We start from the raw sequence: 19,409 nt of genomic DNA, 5'->3' as shown, positions 1-19,409 counted from the left end.
AGTTGACTGGCAATTGATTTTGATGGATTCTGGAGAATTTATTATAAAATTGAACTTGAATTGCAGGTTTGGCATTTTTCCCATTTATGTCGGCATGCTGCCGAAATTTCTTTAAAAAGTTGTTTTTAAACTGAAATTAAATAGGAAACCAATTCCATGAATTTGATTTTGATCTTTAAAGAACCCCGAAACTGATTATAAAAATCATTTGTGAAACTTGAATTTGAGTCAAGGCACACTAATAGGAAATCAAAAGGATATAATTGAGATTGAAATTACTTTAGGAATGAGAATTGGATCCTAAAGTCTTGTTTTGTATCAGTACTAGCTGAGGACTCAGATTGAGAGGCTTTGAGGAAGCAAAAGCCGAAATAGAGCAACGCTAGTCACAAGTTTGATATTTGCGAGATAGGATTCTTTACCCTTTCCTTTGTGAGCCTGTTTTTTAAAATATTTTTGGCCTTGCAAATGTTTTAAAGAAAGGGTATGTTTGTGAAGGAAAAGCATTTCAAAAATCATGGCTTGTTGTAGTTCATGGGATTAAATGAACTATTTCATAAAGTTTAATGAATGATTTCTTAAGATAAGAGATCTTGCAAATTGGTAAACTGGCTGAAGAGAGTGCATCCTTGGGGGCAGAATCTGAAACCCGGCCTGGGGATGATAAGCCTTGTGCACGTGGTTGTGTAAGTAATTTATCATAGTATAAATTACTTGCTAATGCTTGTCTGTCACACATGTATGTACAATCCTATGGTTTCTTAACCTAAGGCTCTGATACCACTCTGTCACGTCCTCCACAAAAGGGTCGGTGACGTGGAGCTCGATTAGGGGTTACGCGCACAATAATAAAGGAAATTCCCAAACGAGCCCCACATTTAACTGAAAATAAAGTACAAGGTAGAGGTTCTAACTCCTTGAGCCTCTGACAATACATAGGGCTCCACCTACAGTACATACAATATTGTACATACATGTACATGTAAATAACATTACAAACATCAACCACAGTCTTGAAATCCAAAATTCAAAGTTTACAGAATTTACAATTCTTACGTAAATCTAAGAGCATAAACACAATCCTCACTTGATCAAACGGTAGCAATGATCCAACTACTCCGCACCGCTCCTAGAGTCACCTGGGAAGGATTTAATATTTATAAAAATAGTAAAACGTGAGCTAAAGGCCCAGTAGGATATAATTTGAAATTAACTTTATAAATAAATAAGTAAGCAGTAAATTAATAAATGAATAAGTAAATAAATGAGACATTCAATTCCAACACAATAGCCGGAACCTCACATCCTTTTTCTCAAAGGAAATATATCTAAAAATATCCGTATTATAGGCATCAGCAAGTAATTTATACAAATTACTTACACAACCACGTGCACAAGCCTTATCAACCTCGGGCCGGGTTTCAGGTTCTGCCCCCATGGATGCACTCTCCACATCCTATCTAGGCCATCAACCAGTTTACCGGTTCGCAAGATCTCTTTCCTTAAGAAATCATTCATTAAACTTTCTTAAATCGTTATTATAATCCCACGAACTACACAAGCCATGGGCCCCATGAACTACAACGAGCCATGGGTTTCATGTACTACAACAAGCCATAGATTCCATGAACTACAACAAGCCATGAATTTTAATTTCGCAAACAAGCCCCTTTCTTTAAAACATTTGTAAGGCCAAAACTCTTTTGAAAGATCAGGCTCACACAGGAAAAGGGATAGAAATCCTACCTCTCAAGTATCAAACCTGTGACTAGCGTGGCTCTATTCCAGCTTCTGCTTCTCCAAAATCTCTCAATCTGGGTCCTCAGCTAGCACTGATACAAAACAACACTTTAGCATCCAATTCTCATTCCATGTTGTTGTCGTTTGATATATGATTTTGTGATTCCGAGTTACCAGTGGTAGAGTTAGCCTTCAACTTCTATGGAGGTGTAATAATACACTACTTTTTTATAAATAAATAACATGAAAAATACACAAAAAGTATAGTCGAGCATTTTTCGAGAACCCCCAAATAATAACGTAGGTTTTACTATACGAATAAAAACCCTACGGATAAGCCTTTGTTGGTTTTGCATAGCTAATCAGACTAATGTTAAAAGGTACACTACAGGCAATGAAACCATACCATGGAAAGGGGTTTTTTTTTTTTTTTTTACAATTGTTATACCTTGAGGTCGTAAAAAACAAAATTAATTATATCTTATATTTTGGACTAACAACATATTTATACTTTCACATTCGAATTTATGCTCAATATCTTACATTTTGTCGGTAACATGTCAATTTTGACTAAAAAAAATCTAAATGCCCAAAATAAATTAAAAACAAGGAAAAATAAAATTTAAAAATAAGGTAATATTTGATTTTTTTTTTTTCATATTCAAAATCAATTTTTTGACTAAAAAAATAGATAAGTATTATTTAACATGAATCTGAGATGTGAAAGTAAAATCTGTACATTTCAAAATATAAAGTATCAATCTCTTTAACCTCAAAATGAACTCTTTTAACCCAAAAAAAAAATTGATTTGAAAAAAAAAAAAAAAAAAAAAAAAAAAAAAAACCACCATAAGAAGCTCCCATATATATAAATCATAAAAAAATGATTCAACGTAGAATATATTTATCCTCTATTATTCCAACGTCTTTCTCTTTTAAAATTTAGTAGCAAGTAGTGAAATAGACAACCTGTCAAACTTTAATTACTAAAACCAATGTGATGATAATATTAATTTCTAAAACCAATGTGATGGCTGACGCCGCCCTTTCCTTTGCGATTGAAAGACTTGGAGACTTGCTCATTTCTGAAGCGAAATTCTTGTATGGAGTCGAAGGCCAAGTTGAGGAGGCACAGTCCAAGCTACGAAGGATGCGCAGCTTCTTAAAAGATGCCGATGCAATTGTGAGACGCGGAATGGATGCGGACAATAGAGTACGCCTTTGGGTTGCAGAAATAAGTGAATTTGCTCTTGCTTTAGAAGATGTTGTCGAAACTTTTGTCCTAAAAGTTGAGTCTCGAAGGACAGGAGGCGTCAAGAATATATTGAAAAGGTTCGCTTGCATTTTGAATGAAGGAATTGAGCTTCATAAAGTTGGATCCGAGATCGACCTAATTTTTACAAGATTTTCAACCATGACCTCAGATTTTCAAGCAATGGGCATCACGAAATTACCGGACAGCAAAGGAGAAAGTAGTTCTTCGAATTACCAGCTCCAAAGACAGTTGAGGCGAGCTTATTCTCATGTTGCTGAAAAAGATGTCATCGGACTTGACGAAGATATGGAGAAGTTGGCAGCAGCGTTGACGAAACAAGCTAATCCCCATCGTGTGATTTCTATTTGTGGGATGGGCGGTCTCGGAAAAACCACCCTGGCTAGAAAGGTTTATCATCATCCTCAAGTCAACGGTCATTTTGATCGCTTTGCTTGGGAATCAACATCCCAACAATGTGAAAAACGCGTTGTGTGGGAAGAAATTTTAATCAAACTTACTCCGAGCCCAACCAAGGAAAAAAGAGAAGAAATCAAATTAATGGGAGATGATGAAGTAGCTAAGGAGCTCTGCAAAGTTCAGAAAGATAACAAGTGTTTGATTCTCCTCGATGATATTTGGACCGTTGATGCGTGGAAACTTCTAGAGGCTGCATTTCCAGTACAAGAAGAGACAGAGAGCAGAATCATACTAACTACTCGTCACAGAGAGGTGGCTTTGTCTGCAGATAAGGACGGCCTGGTCCATGAACCACGGTTACTCAATGAGAATGAGAGTTGGGAGTTGTTTGAGAAGAAATCTTCTTTCAGAAAACAAGGAATAAGTAATATTTCTCACTTATTCTCATTTAAATTTGCCGCACTATTCATCTTCATATCTAATACATACCAATTTGAAGGCATTTTCCCAAAAAGATTAGTACATCCACAAGTGGACTAGGCCAAGAAATTTTGCCGAACCACTATAAATCCTTGCCTTCTTTATGTTATTTTATTGCTTTAATCTTTAATTAACCCGTGAGTGATTATCGTGAGTGTCTTTGGAGAGTTAATCACGAGTTGTTAAAAAATCACCGTCAACAATATACAAATTATATCAATATTAGCATCCTCCAAACAGAGATTGTAACGACCGGAAAAATTTCAGGTCTAATCCGGACAATCTGGTATTTGACCATAAGTTCATCCGGAACAGAAAGTAGTAGAATTTTCAGCCTGATCAAGGAAATGTTATGTAGAAACATTATGTACGGGGTAAAATCTCCTGAAAAGTGTAAAGTTATAATACATATATTTTTATAAAGAAAATTCGTAAATATCAGTTATGAATAGTGAAATTATTAGTACTGAAAAGAGACTCATTTTGAGAAACGGAAAGTTAGGTCTCGACAAGAAAAAAATTTGAGGAGTATAGAACCCACTCATTTACTAGCACATATCTTTATTATAACACTTTGTAGCTAATGCCAATGGGAGGCATAGCAGAGAAGGAAAAAAAAACGCGAGAGAGTTACGAAAAAAAAAAGTTGTTAGAGAGAGACAGAGTAAGAGAAATCGAAGAAATCAAGCATTCTCACCGAAATTTCTTCCGTTCAGTCCGGTAGAAACATTAACCGAGGTGTTCTAGCGAAAAACCTCAATTTCTGCAGGTAAGATTTTGAATTTTTCATGAGAATTCTATGATTTCATGATTTAGATGAATAGTAACCCATCTCGGAAAAACTTCCGTTAAAGAAAAAAATCGAAACTGAGGTTTTGTAGAGCATCGTAAAAGGAGTCTAACGATGTAAGTATCAAAATGATTGAACGAAGTTTTGGTGGATTCTCATTGAAAATCCGTGAGCCTAGATTAAGAAAGAACATGTGTTTTTGTTCAATTTTATGTTGGAATCTGTGTTCAAGAATGCGAATCTTGACTCTAGGTACCGAAATCAGAATTAAAATGAGTTATTGAAAACTCGAGAAACGAGAAAAACAAGACGAAACTCTGCCGAAATTTAGTTTGAGTAATTTAAACTAAAACTGGATTTCAAGAGGAATATGGGATTAAAGTGTGAAAAGAAAGATGTTTCGATAATCGGTGATGGTTAGAAACCGAACACAACGAGAATTCACAGTTTTAGACCGAAATTGAAAATTATGCCCATGACTGAGTAATTTGCACGGTTTTAGTGCAAATCCTTGATATAGGAATAGTTTGAGGTTGCACCAAACATAAGGATTGTAGACCTTTCCGACATAAATTTCAATGTAATTATTGATCTTAGATTTTGAATCTAACGATCGAAAAAATTTATGCAATAGGGCCGATTAACGGTTGAAGTCGGACAGCAACAAGGGAGACAAAGGACGCATTGTCAGCGAACTTCTATAAGTACAATAATTTTTCTGTGGCTATATCACGAACAAGCTTACTTTTCTATGTTGCACAAAATTTGTGCATATTGTGGAATTTTGAATGTTAGGTAGATACAATGCTAAGTATGTATCGATGATAAGTTAATGTCAAGTTACGAGAAAGAGTTAAACTTTAACAAAAAAGTTAATCTCATGCTAAATTGTTCAAAAGTGCACAAATTCATAAGATTTAACTAAAGTTACCATTTCAATGAGAAAATTGATAAACGGTAAGAGACTAAATGTCCTGTTTGTACCAGCCTTCGAAGGAAAGGTTATTATGAGACTATGAAAGAAATAAAACTGTGACTGAGTTGGATTGGTTAGCTACCTCACTCCTCATTGGTTATGCGCACTATGGTACAACAAGACAGGGCCCCTAAGAAGTAAAAGACAAGAAAATAAAACACGGAAACCATTCCATATAACGGTATGGTATCTGTAAACAAGAATGAAAAGAATGAGAAACACAGAGTGAAAGTCGTTTAGAATTCTGTATTAGGCTATATAACATGAATGCATATATGGGTATGCATAATTATTGCATCTGTTATGACCTATTGATACTTGTTGAGCGAAAGCTCATTAAGTTTGTTCATGTTGTAGGAAGCACGGGTAAGGCACTGGCTCCCTAAAACTTGATGCTGGGCATGCAGAGAGGATGTAGCAGTGGAATGTGGGCAAGTGGGCTGTGGATGTATCACGCGTTTTGGAAACGCTGCTGAACTTTATATGTAAAATAAAATAGTGTTTTTTATGTATTTTGATGACTAATGTAACAGAATGCTGTCAGAATGCTATAACATTTTAGGAATGGCTGAAAACAGAATGCTAGCTAAATGCTATAGTATTTTAACGTACATGGTAAAAAAAGTGGTCTGAAATTTTAAGAAGTTATAACTAGTAGATAGTAGAGATTAAGAAATGTTAAGTATGAGCATACGATGATGATCAAAAGTTAGAGTCTTCACAGAAATCCACAACCAAATTAAGGTCTCAAGAAAACTACTTGAAAAAAGAGTTTAATCGATTTTCCTGGAGATCAAGAGATGGCTGAAGCCGCCTTTTCCTTTGAAATTGAAAGACTTGGAGACTTGCTCATTTCTGAAGCGAAATTCTTGTATGGAGATAACTATGAAATATTCGCATTCGTCTGTTTTCATACCGGTGTTTGATGTAAAAATTCTTATTTGCCTATATCATGTTTGGAACTAAGATTACATAAAATATTATAATGCTCTATATTATCAATTGTATACGAAGTGTTATTTCATTACAGGCAAAAAAGAAAAAGATAAAGACTCCATTTTCGTTTGTTGTTTTTATTTAATGCACTTTGGTTTTGTCAGTTGTTTGTTATGTTGTTGTTAGTTAAGAAGTTGAGGTTCTTAACTATTTCGTATATATAACAATTTTAATGTTCTATCTAATCTCTTTTTCAACAACATTAGGCTTCTAGTATTGTTATTTGCTTTGTTTTCCAGCAATAAGATGGTATTGGATCTCTTACAATAATAAAATAGTTTTGTCATTCTTCAGTGAAAAAGAAAAAAAAATTGATAAAATAACTAAAATAGATCAGGCTTTCTTTTCTAGAAAAAGATTAAAATAGATAAGGCTTTCAATTCTAGCAAAAGATTAAGTCCTTGCAAATTCACATCACGGTATTAAGTTCTTTAGGGACCATCATTAGGTGTTGACTTTGAGCTGTTGACTTTGAGCTGGCTGGCCATATGAGGTCACATGCAAATTAATTTAAACTGAGATTCACGAATATTGATATACCCACCGCTGTTGACTTCGAGCTGGCTGGCCATATGAGGTCACTTGCAAAATAATTTAAAGCCATTTGCACGAGAGAATATTGATATTAATTTATTCAAATGCTCAATAAGACAAAAAATGATTCAACGTAGAATATATTTATCCTCTATTATTGCAACGTCTTTCCCTTTTAAAATTTAGTAGCAAGTAATGAAATAGACAACCTGTCAAACTTTAATTACTAAAACCAATGTGATGATAATATTATTATTTTGTTGAGAGCTTTAGCCAGACCAATAAGACTATGCGATCTACAAAGTCATCACCCAGCGCAGTTGACTTTGAGCTGGCTGGCCATGTGAAGTCACTTGCAAAATAACTTAAAGCCATTTGCACAAGAGAATATTGGCATACAAATTATATCAATATTAGCATCCTCCAAACAGAGATCCACAACCAAATTAAGGTCTCAAGAAAACTACTTGAAAAAAGAGTTTGGTCGATTTTCCTGGACATCAAGAGATGGCTGACGCCGCCCTTTCCTTTGCGATTGAAAGACTTGGAGACTTGCTCATTTCTGAAGCGAAATTCTTGTATGGAGTCGAAGGCCAAGTTGAGGAGGCACAGTCCAAGCTACGAAGGATGCGCAGCTTCTTAAAAGATGCCGATGCATTTGTGAGACGCGGAATGGATGCGGACAATAGAGTATGCCTTTGGGTTGCAGAAATAAGTGAATTTGCTCTTGCTTTAGAAGACGTTGTCGAAACTTTTGTCCTAGAAGTTGAGTCTCGAAGGAAACGAGGCGTGAAGAATATATTGAAAAGGTTCGCTTGCATTTGGAATGAAGGAATTGAGCTCCATAAAGTTGGATCAGAGATCGACCTAATTTTTACCAGATTTTCAGCCATGAACTCAGATTTTCAAGCAATGGGCATCACGAAATTACCGGAGAGCAAAGGAGAAAGTAGTTCTTCGAATTACCAGCTCCAAAGACAGTTGAGGCGAGCTTATTCTCATGTTGCTGAAAAAGATATCATCGGACTTGACGAAGATATGGAGAAGTTGGCAGCAGCGTTGACGAAACAAGCTAATCCCCATCGTGTGATTTCTATTTGTGGGATGGGCGGTCTCGGAAAAACCACCCTTGCTAGAAAGGTTTATCATCATCCTCAAGTCAACGGTCATTTTGATCGCTTTGCTTGGGCATCTATATCCCAACAATGTGAAAAACGCGTTGTGTGGGAAGAAATTTTAATCAAACTTACTCCGAGCCCAACCAAGGAAAAAAGAGAAGAAATCAAATTAATGGGAGATGATGAAGTAGCCAAGGAGCTCTGCAAAGTTCAGAAAGATAACAAGTGTTTGATTCTCCTCGATGATATTTGGACCGTTGATGCGTGGAAACTTCTAGAGGCAGCATTTCCAGTACAAGAAGAGACAGATAGCAGAATCATACTAACTACTCGTCACAGAGACGTGGGTTTATCTGCAGATAAGAATTGCCTACTTCATCAACCACAGTTACTCAATGAGAATGAGAGTTGGGAACTGTTTGAGAAGAAATCTTCTTTCAGAAAACAAGGAACAAGTAATATTTCTCTCTTATTCTCATTTAAATTTGCCGCACTATTCATCTTCATATCTAATACATACCAATTTGAAGGCATTTTCTCTCTTCTTTCTCTTTTTTCTGTTTCCTCCATTGATAATTACTAAATAAAAATAGTAGACAAATAGCGTACTTTATTATCTTTTTTTTGCTGGAGTTGGTTTGCATATTTTTTGTTCCTCAGTTCTATTTATTATTTTCATAAGAACTATGTAATCAATTAATAATAAAATAAAATTCTAAATAAAGTGAGCGGACGAAAACAAAATGTTGGCTAGACGTTTTTTTTTTTTTTAAAGAAAAAAGGTCAAATAAGTTAGATCTAATTAAGTAAAGCACATTTTAGAGAGGAAAAAATATATATGTTAGTGGAAACATTATTGAGAAAATTATTTACAGATACTTATGGGAAAATAATGTTAAGAGGGTAGCAGTATATATATATATATATATATATATATAACATTAAGAAATAGAAGATCTCAAGAACAAAAATATTGATGGACACAAAATTTAGATTTAATCAAAATGTGTCTTTGTTGAATATTATATGTATTGAAATTAATAGTGCACATTTAAAAAAAAATAACATTGGTTAAAACAAAGCAGAAAAATAATTTTATTGATTTTAGTGAGGCCAACCAGGATCCAAATAGAAGCCACATGATCACGTACCCCAACTTAAAAAAATACATTTTATCTTTTCTATTTTTATTTATTTTCTTAAATGCATCCTGCCGATTTCTTACTATTGCTATCATTGTACATTCTCTCTCTCTTTCTCATTTATTCCTTGCATTTATTCTCTCTCTCCCTCTCATTTATTGCTTTCATTTTTTTTTTTTTTTTTTTACAATTCCAAACATATATATTTTTATATTTAATTAGTAAATGAAAAGTAAATTTTAGTTGTTCGAGATACTAATGTTGTGGCCTTGGCCTTGTTTTGTTTAGACTTCTTTCATCCTTCCTCAAACGTGATTGTTTAGACTTCTTTTGTTTCACTTAACTCCAAATCAATACAAAGTCCTCGCTCCTACCACGAAAGCGAACGTAAATCTTATACTAGAAACTCAGAAACCTACAAAAAGTTAAAGATCAAAACAGCAAACTTGATGTAGTGAAGACGTTAAATTTGTTGACTATAGAAGGAGTATCAAAATTTACTCGTTGAGAGAACTCTCAAGGATTTTATTAATGATAGTCAAAACTGAATAACCAAAATAACAATAAAGATCTTAAATTGTGTTGTCAAGGAAAATCCCTAAACCTAGAGAAATCCCTAAACCCAGTGTTTATCAAGAAACATACCCAGCGACAAACAAAGTCCTTTACCCAGATTTTCCTAGTAACCAAACACTATCTCTCAGATTTCTCAACTACAATTTGACCGACTTTAGTCTTCCACGTGTTCTCAGCTAGTTGGCTTCCATCATACTAACCAAAATGTTGTGCTTCAGTTCTTCAGCAAACGACATAATCTTCTAATTTTTTGTGCAACCAATTTCACATTAATGGAGTGTCGTTTTCAAGCAATTACTCTCACAAATAGCAACTAAAACTAAAAATCCTACCTCTAATTAAGTTTGAAATTCAAATCCTAAAGCTTATCATTAAGAGAAAATCCTGTGTCTAATTGAATTTAAAACCCAAATCTTAAAGCTTATTATAAAAAGAAATAAACAAAATTATCCTAAAATAAATAAATCATGCTAAGGATAAGGCCTAATTTAAAATACAAATAATTAGAGATAAAATTCCTAAGGATAAGCTATAAGGCTGCATCATTCCCTCCGATGAAGAAAACTCATCCTTCGAATCTAAAAAGGCTTCAATTGATAGGAGTGTCGAACAATATGTTTCGCAAATTCTTAATGATTCAATTTCACAGCAAAGTAAAATTTATGATGTCAAACTTCAACATAAATGTGACGACCCTAACTTTTGATCGTCATCCTATACTCATACTTAACATTACTTAACCTCTAACACTTACTAGTTATAACATCTTAAAAACTCAGGCCATTTTTTTTTCTTTCCATTCTTACCATGTACGTTAAAATGTTGTAGCATTCTGCTTTCATTCTTTCGTAAAATGCTATAGCATTTAGCTAGCATTTTGTTTCCTACCATTCGTAGAATGCTGTAGCATTCTGACAACATTCTGTTACATTGGTAATCAAAATACATAAAACACTACTCTATTTTACACATAAAGTACAGCAGCGTTTTCAAAACACATGATACATCCACAACCCACTTGCCCACATTCCACTGTTGCACCCTCTCTGCATGCCCAGCCACAAGTTCAGGGAGCCGGTGCCTTACCCGTGCTTCCTACAACACGAATAAACTTAATGAGCTTTCGCTCAGCAAGTATCAATAGGTCATAACAGATGCAATAATTATGCATACCCATATATGCATTCATGTCATATATCATAATACATTTTGTGTTACTAAAACGTGTATGGCTTATGTTCTTCTTCTTTCATTACATTCTTTGTTCTGCTTTCTCATTTTAGTCGTTCACATCGTATTTTCACATTCTGAACAACTTTCATTTTATGTTTCTCATTGTTTTCATTCTACTTTATAGATACCATACCTTTTATATGGAATGGTTTATGTTTTTCATTTTCATGTCTTTTACTTCCTATGGGCCCTGTCCTGTTGTACCATAGCGCGCATAACCAGTGAGGAGTGGGGTAGCTAACCAATCCAACTCAGTCACGGTTTCATATCTTTCATAGTCTCATAATAACCTTTCCTTCGAAGGTTGGTACAAACAGGACGTTTAGTCTCTTACCGTTTATCAATTTTCTCATTGAAATGGTAACTTTAGTTAAATCTTATGAATTTGTGCATTATTGAGCATTTTATCATGAGATTAACTTTTCGTTAAAGTTTAACCTTTCATTTCTCTTAGTTTGATCTCGACATAAAATCAATACATCCTTTTTTGCATAATAAAGTTCTACGATTACATAAGTCTTATAGATACATACCTAACATAGTATCTAACATTCACATTGTATCTAACATTCAAAATTCTACTATATGCACAATTTTTGTGCAACATAGAAAAGTAAGCTTGTTCGTGATATAGCCATAGAAAAACTATTGTACTTACCGAAGCTTCACTAACAACGCGTCCTTTGTCTCCCTTGACGCTTTCCGACTTCAACCGTTAATCGGCCCTATCGCATAAATTTTTGATCGTTAGATTTAGAATCTAAGATCAATAATTACATTGAAATTTACTTCGGAAAGGTCTACAATCCTTATGTTTGGTATTCAATCTCAAACCATTTCCTATCTCAAGGATTTGCACTAAAACCGTGTAAGTTACTCAGTCATGGGCCTAATTCTCAGTTTCGGTCCAAAACTGTGAATTCTCGTTGTGTTCGGTTTTCTAACCATCACCGATTATCGAAACATCTTTCTTTTCACATTTTAATCCCATATTCCTCTTGAAATTCAGTTTTAGTTCAAATTACTCAAACTAAATTTCGGCAGAGTTTCGCCTTATTTTTCTCGTTTCCCTAGTTTTCAATAACTCATTCTAATTCTGATTTCGGTACCTTGAGTCAAGATTCATATTCTTGAACACAAATTCCAACATAAAATTGAACAAAACACATTTTCTCCATTTCTAGGGTTTTCGGATTTCTTAGTGTAAATCTAAAATTTTTTGTTCAATCGTTTCCATAATTACACGTTGAACTCCTATCTTAGTCCCCGACAAAACCTCAGTTTCATTTTTCAATTTTTCAGATTTTTTCTAAGATGAGTTACTATTCATCAAAACAAAAAAGCAAGCAGTTTCTCATGAAAAATTCGAAATCTTACCTCGAAAAGTTGAGATTTCCTACTAGAATGCCTTGGGTTGCGTTTCTACCGGATTGAAGGGAAGAAATTTCGGTGAAATCGGGTGATTCCTTGATTTTCTCTTGATTTTCTCTCTTTTTCCTCTTTTCCCTCTTCTCTCGGCCACACATAGACAAGAAGAACAAATGTGGCTTCTAATGTGCTTCCGTAGGTCACTTTTAAGTGTAATGAATATTATAATAATATTTTTAATAATATCTAATATTACTTTTTAAATTAAGGAAAATTACTTTAATTTCCATAATTAATTTTACTAACTCTAATTAAGTTTAACACTTAATTTAAGTGGTTCTATGTTCTCCACATTTCTCTTGTCGAGACTAAACTTTCCGTTTCTCGAAACTAGTTTCTTTCCGGTACTGATAGTTCCACAACCAGTACAGGTTCTCTACTGCTTTTCTGGACTGTCGAGCACCCTGGGTCAAACTTCTCATGTCCAACCCAATTCTCTTGGGTATCTCGTTAGTCAACTTCTTTTTTTGAAATTTTCATTCTTTGATTCAGAATTGCCCAAAATTCGTACCCTTACGGTACTCATTTTTTTAGTAGTTTTCCGTTTTAACTGACTCGGGAAAATTATGTTTCAGAAACTTTTGCTATTTTCCTTACTTCCAATATTTCTACTCTTTTTCTAACTGGTCATTTGGTCACAAACCAAATATTTCAGTTTTTCATAACTAAAATATACATGTTAAAATTTTTAACTTTTAACTGATATTTCACTATTCAAAATTGATATTTACGAATTTTTTTTGAAAAAATATTCATATTATAACCTTACACTTTCGGGAGATTTTACCCCGTACATAAAATTTTTACATAGCATTTCCTTGATCAAACTGAAAATTCTACTGCTTTTCATTCTGGAAGAATTTATGGTTAAAATGTCGAACTGTCCAGACCTAAAATTTTCCCGGTCGTTACAATAAATGCTTTAAAAGCTACGTCTTTAAATGCTTTAAGAACTACTCTTGACTCCAATACATTATCCATTAACCAAAATGATCCTATGTGCCTAAGAGACAACTCAAACAAACATCAGAAATCAAAAAACTAATCCTGAAGACTCAGTCAAACAATGACCACAACTCCTTTTATTCAATATATATGATAAAACTAGGAGAAGAGATGCTTTGTATTTATTAGCTTTTTTTTGTTGTCTTGCAGATTTAAAAAATAATGAAGAGATGAAAAAACTAGGAGAAGAGATGCTTAAACACTGTGAGGGTTTGCCATTAGCCATTATTGTGCTTTGTGGACTTCTCTCAACGAAATGCACAATTGAAGAGTGGGACAAGTTGCGCGAGAATGTGAAAGAATATATAAACAAAGGCAAATTAGTGCATGTAGAACAAGAATACCATAGCGTTTCGTCTATATTAAGCTTGAGCTATGACGAGCTACCATATCATTTAAAGCCATGTTTTTTGCACTTGGCCCATTCCCCGGAAGATCATGAGATGAAGGTCAGCCTATTATGTCATACGTGGATAGCAGAAGGTTTCATTTCATTGGATCAACAAACACAGAGTTCAATGGATGACGATGTAGCATATCATTACTTGACGGAGTTATTGGACAGAAACATGATTCAAGTGGGAAGGTTGGGTCCAACTGGAAGAATAAAATCATGCCACATTCATGATCTCATGAGGGATATGAGTTTGTTCAAAGCTCGAGATGGAAAGTTTTTGCAATTTTTCGATCTGAGGAGAAGAGACGTGGTATTGCCAAGAAATAAGGTACGGAGACTTGCCATCTATACTGATCGTGCTTTTGATGATTTACTTCCTTTTATTAATGGCAGAGATGGCTCTCTTAGGTCTCTCATATATTTTCAATCTTGGGGCACTGAACCTTCGGAGAAAGTATTGAAACTTTTCTTCAATCACTTTAAGTTCCTTAGAGTTTTGAGACTCGAAGCTTTTGGTTCAGATATTGATCGTTCATGGAAGTTGCCTAAGGAAATTGGGAAACTTGTCCACTTAAGGTTGTTCAGTATTCGTGGTAGCAGGGTGGAAAAGATCCCATCTTCTATTGGGAATTTGAGATGCCTGGAGACTTTAGATTTGAGGTCAGAAGATGTAGAAATACCTAATGTGATATGGAGGTTGGAGCAATTGCGACGTTTATACTTACCTACCGGTGGTGCGTATTATACTTTCAGCAAAGATCGTTTCCGACTGCCCAATGTCAAGAATAGTTTGCAAACATTGTGCAATGTTCGTACAGAGCATGTTAATGTAAATGATTTTTTGCAACTGACTAATCTCAAGAAATTACTACTCGTGGTGGGTGAAGACTCTGGGAGAATCTACCAAAATTGCACAGGCGTCAAATTTACTTGCGTCCGCTCTCTATCGTTGTTGGAAGACTCGTTGTTGGCAGATGCTGAAGACATTATACCTGTAATATCATGTTATCCTGAAATTTATGAGCTTAAAGTGCACATGGCAATAATAAGGTTACCAGAAGAGCACCAATTCTCCCATAAACTTGAGAGGTTATCATTAACGAGGACACTTCTCGAGGATGACCCAATGAGAACGATAGAAAAGCTACCCAATTTAAGGGCCCTCCACTTTGGTGATTACAGCTTTGTAGGGAATGAGATGGTGTGCTCAAAAGGTGGTTTCCCTCTACTTGAATCTCTTTCCTTTGATGGCTTAGTCTTGGAAGAGTGGAGGATAGAGGACGGAGCATTAACTAGTCTTTGCTATCTGAGGATTCGTGATTGCCATTTCTTGAGGAAGCTTCCAGATGGATTAAGAAACGTCACAACTCTCAAGGAAGTGAAGATTGAATACTGCAAGCCGAAACTCACAAAGAGATTAGAGGAAGGAGGAGAGGATTTCTACAAAGTCCAACATGTGCCTTCACTTGTAATCACTTAATAGGTAATTTTTTCAATCACACAGTTCCTTCTACTTAAAAGGTTAACGTAGTCCTTTTAAACTCAATATTCTAATTCTATGTCTACCCTATATAGGACTTTGTCGGCACACTTTGAACAATAATTTTTATATTTGTCTGATATTTCTTATTTATATAACACCTTTTTTGTTGACTTTTAATGTTTAATAATTTGTCGTGTGTGCAGTGAGAACATATGGTGAATATAAAGATATGTTTGAGTGGAGCATTGACCAGAATAAGAGCTTGGACCTTGGGCCAATGCTGCCATTATCGGAGTTTCTTCTTGGTTCCAAAAAAGAATATATTTTTAATTATGAATTAGTGTGCTTAGTTATATTTTTACCGTTACCGTTGTTGGATATATATATATATATATATATTTATATATTTATATATTTAGTTGTGATTTGTTTGACTCCGTTTAAACAATAATATTTCTGCTGTTGTTGAATTTATATCCGATATTTGAACCTGATTTAGAAGCGTGGGGAGCTTTCGGTGTTGAGATTAATTAATTGTTGGCTTGTATTTTTCATTGAATGTTAGCATGTTTATATACACAACCTATTGAGTATTGACAGTATAAATTGAAACTAACTTTATATTTACAGCTAACGTCGAGAATCAAAAGCACATTAATTATAATGAAATACAATTAAAGAAATGATATGGAAATACAATTAAAGAAATTATATGGAAATGAATTATATTATGTCTTGACATGTGTACATATGCTTCATTTTGCTTGGCTTGGTAATTCAAGCATATATGATGAAGATATAGTACTATATTTGGAAAAAAAAAAAAGAAAAAGATGTACTGTTAGAATTCTAGATCTAAATTTTATTCATAGATCTAAATTTTTGTAGACCTCAATGTTTAATAATTTGTTATCAGTTTAAAATTCAAAACACGTAATCTGCTTGGCATATTCCAGTTTCAGTTTCCTTGACCCAGATTCTCAACACTCCAATCTCTTTTTAGATGATATTTTGATCTTCAAAACGAATTCATCATGAAATACGGTTTTGAATAAACCTTTTATTCAAACTAAAATAAAATCTTTAACAGATATTTGTTTCAATTTCAAATCCTGGTTTAAATCAAAAATACCAACACAATCTTGATCTTTTCCACGAAATCCTCAAAGCCTTATCTTAATTCAAAACTGTAAAGCTAATTTCTTCTATTTGAACGAACCCAAAAGCTGATCTTCTTTTATTTGAACGAACCCAACAAATTCGAAAGACTAACTCCAGATTTTGTCAAAACGCACAGCATTACTTAAGGAACCAAACGACTCAAACAAAAGCTGTACGACATTTCTAGACACTTTCAAAATAAACAATCTAAACATGAAGTCCAACTAAGCCAACCAAAGTCCAAAACATAAAAAGAGAGCCAAAACGACTCACACGACTCAACAATAAGAATTCAATCATGGTTGTTATCTGTAACAGAGGATAGTATGTACTTCTTGTGGCTAAGGCTTTAGAGCCAACACACCGGATGAACAGATCAAAGCAAATGAAGAACATCCAAGAACAAGAACACGAACAATTTCTAATGGTTCGGACAATCTGGTTTACCATATCTCATCTACTAAAGCTTGGAATGTTAACTCCGAACCGCTATCATCAGAAGCATTATAAGAGCAATGCATTTGTTGCCTCAATTTCAAACTTAAAAGAGGATCACATGAGGGATTATTCGCTTAGATGAAGAAGAGTAGATCCAGCCCCTGAAACTAAAGCATAAAATTATTGAAAAATGAAACTTTGTAGCATGTGATCAAACTTCTTCAAAGAGAAGTCCAAGAAAACAGAGTTAATTTAGATTAAAGTTAAGAAGAGGAAGAAAAAAAAAAAAAGAAGAAAAAAATAGAAAGAATGAACAAGGCCATCGTTTTCTTTGATTGATAAATTTAGGGAACTGGTGTATTTGAAAGCGCATCACAGGAAGGACGATACAGACAAGACACAAGGTGTTCAAACTTAGATGTAGAGATCTCATTTTTTTTTTCTTTTTCTTTTTTTTTTTTAAGATTATTGAGGTCTAATGTGAAGATCTCACATGTGAATTCATGTCTTTTGCTTTGACACTGCATTGCTTTTGTCATGTGTGTGTGCCTTCAGCCAGCTAAATCTGCAGAAAAGATAAGACATAATAAATGGAACAAAATGAAACTAACAGAAGAAAAAAGAAAAATAACAAAAAGCTTAGTCAAGTTCCTACAGATAATTCATTTATTGTTGGCTGATCATTTTGAATCTTCCTGTTTGAGAATTCAATAAGAGATGCCATGGTGTAGCCTCTTGTTTCTTTCGGACCTGGCCATTTTGATAGTTGATTCAGTTCGTTTTTCAGCTTTAGATATCATAGAAAACGAGATTTGATAAGTTTGTTGTAAACGATACATAGTCGTAAATCTGCTTAGGATAATTGATTTTGTTGCGCACATTTCATGTTTTGACTTGGGCAATCTGTTGCGAAAACATGGCAAATAATTCAAGTCTACTTTACCTCCCAAGAAATCTGTAATGCCTAACCCTTGGGCTCCAAAGAATGACTGAAAAGAAAAGTCCAATCATTAGAATCCCACAAATAATTCTAGGGGTTTACCATCAACCCCACTTCCGTCCCTCACTTTTAAAATGTCCCACAATTGACCCATATTCTATTTGTTACTTGCCTTATTAGTTGTAGTAGTTCTTCGGAAATTGCACAATGCTGATGAAACCGTGTTGATCACCAAAGTTGGTGGCTTGATTGCTGATAAAAGAACAAAGAAATTCCACAAGCTGCTAATCATTTGCGATGTGAAATCTCCGAACATCTTCACTCCTGCATCCTGCACTAGAGCAACAACAACTAACTTTTCAAATGTACTAAAACTTAGATGACGATTAGAGGGGCAAGAATAAATTAATCTTTAATTACCTTAACTAAGCACACGTGTATACATGAGATCATCACATTAAATTTTAATTGATTGGACTCTGAACTCCCGAATTAACAGCATAATCTTGATGCTTGGCGTTATTGAGCTCTGTTATTTGGAATTTGATGCTCAACAAAACTTTTGGTCCCGGTGTCATTGACTGTCGACCGATAAAAGTTAGCTGCAGTTGCAAGAAACAATGAATAAACTTAAATATATTTTTCACAGCAACAACAGGAGGAAAAGTAAAGCATGTATACGTTCTTTAATTACAAAGTCCAACATGTGCCTTCACTTGTAATCACTTAAAACGTAATATTTAATAATATAAATAGTAATTAATCATTAGTTAATTACAAAGAATGGTTTCCCAGTTTGTCGTTCTTAAGTAAGATCAAACTTATCTATGAGATGGTAAATGAACGGAACCAAAATCCAGGACAACAATGCATTGGAATCGAAAAGGAATAATCATATTAGAATTTTGCACATACATGTAACATAGATGTAATTTCTTTATATTCTTACAAAATATAAGATACCATAGAAACAGATTTTCCTATTGGATGATTTATATTTTATCCTCATTAGTCTATGCTTTCACACTTAACTTCTTATATAGAATCCACAGACTAGTTTCTAAAGTGAACTCTGAAGTTGCTTTTACTTTAAGGGATAAGTTAGCTTTTTTCTAACCAAGCTCAAAATAAGAGCAAAAAGGATTAATCAGACGCCATGACTACTATTCAGTGAGACTAACCAATACATGCAACGTCGGTCTAATTTTTTCTTTTTCCTGCTTATTTGCTGTGGTTATTTCATTCTAATTACCTTACTAATCTGGGCCATTTAGTATAATTAGATGGTACAGATAATATC

General features: G+C 34.2%; 3 protein-coding genes across 5 annotated transcripts; 2 read left to right on the top strand and 1 right to left on the bottom strand.

Annotated features, from left to right (window-relative positions):
* The first annotated feature begins 2,770 nt into the window (after nt 1–2,770).
* LOC112092997 (putative disease resistance protein At1g50180) lies at nt 2,771–3,952 on the top strand. Its single transcript, XM_024170464.1, has one exon. The coding sequence runs from the start codon at nt 2,771–2,773 to the stop codon at nt 3,950–3,952; it is 1,182 nt and encodes a 393-aa protein (XP_024026232.1).
* A 3,743-nt stretch (nt 3,953–7,695) lies between these two features.
* On the top strand, nt 7,696–15,567 carry LOC112092996 (putative disease resistance protein At1g50180). Its single transcript, XM_024170463.1, has 2 exons — nt 7,696–8,761; nt 13,841–15,567. Exons 1-2 carry the CDS (start codon nt 7,696–7,698, stop codon nt 15,565–15,567), a joined length of 2,793 nt encoding a protein of 930 aa, XP_024026231.1.
* Nucleotides 15,568–17,271: 1,704 nt separating this feature from the next.
* LOC112093002 lies at nt 17,272–18,631 on the bottom strand. Of its 3 annotated transcripts, XM_024170509.1 has the most exons (6): nt 18,530–18,631; nt 18,282–18,440; nt 18,113–18,158; nt 17,825–17,919; nt 17,663–17,734; nt 17,272–17,336 (listed from the first exon to the last, which is right to left on the bottom strand). In XM_024170509.1, exons 1-5 carry the CDS (start codon nt 18,560–18,562, stop codon nt 17,729–17,731), a joined length of 339 nt encoding a protein of 112 aa, XP_024026277.1. In that variant the 5' UTR covers nt 18,563–18,631; the 3' UTR covers nt 17,272–17,336; nt 17,663–17,728. The 3 variants fall into 3 exon arrangements, with proteins under 3 accessions (XP_024026277.1, XP_024026278.1, XP_024026276.1); XM_024170510.1 differs by lacking the exons at nt 17,272–17,336; nt 17,663–17,734 and having other exon boundaries at nt 17,790–17,919; nt 18,282–18,445; XM_024170508.1 differs by lacking the exons at nt 17,272–17,336; nt 17,663–17,734 and having other exon boundaries at nt 17,790–17,919.
* Between the last annotated feature and the right edge of the window lie 778 nt (nt 18,632–19,409).

The sequence above is a fragment of the Morus notabilis genome, unplaced genomic scaffold (genome assembly GCF_000414095.1).
Source record: "Morus notabilis unplaced genomic scaffold, ASM41409v2 Scaffold1333, whole genome shotgun sequence".
Lineage (NCBI taxonomy): Eukaryota > Viridiplantae > Streptophyta > Magnoliopsida > Rosales > Moraceae > Morus > Morus notabilis.
The sequence above is the reverse complement of the archived record's forward strand: the minus strand, read 5'-3'. Positions and strand labels throughout refer to the sequence as shown.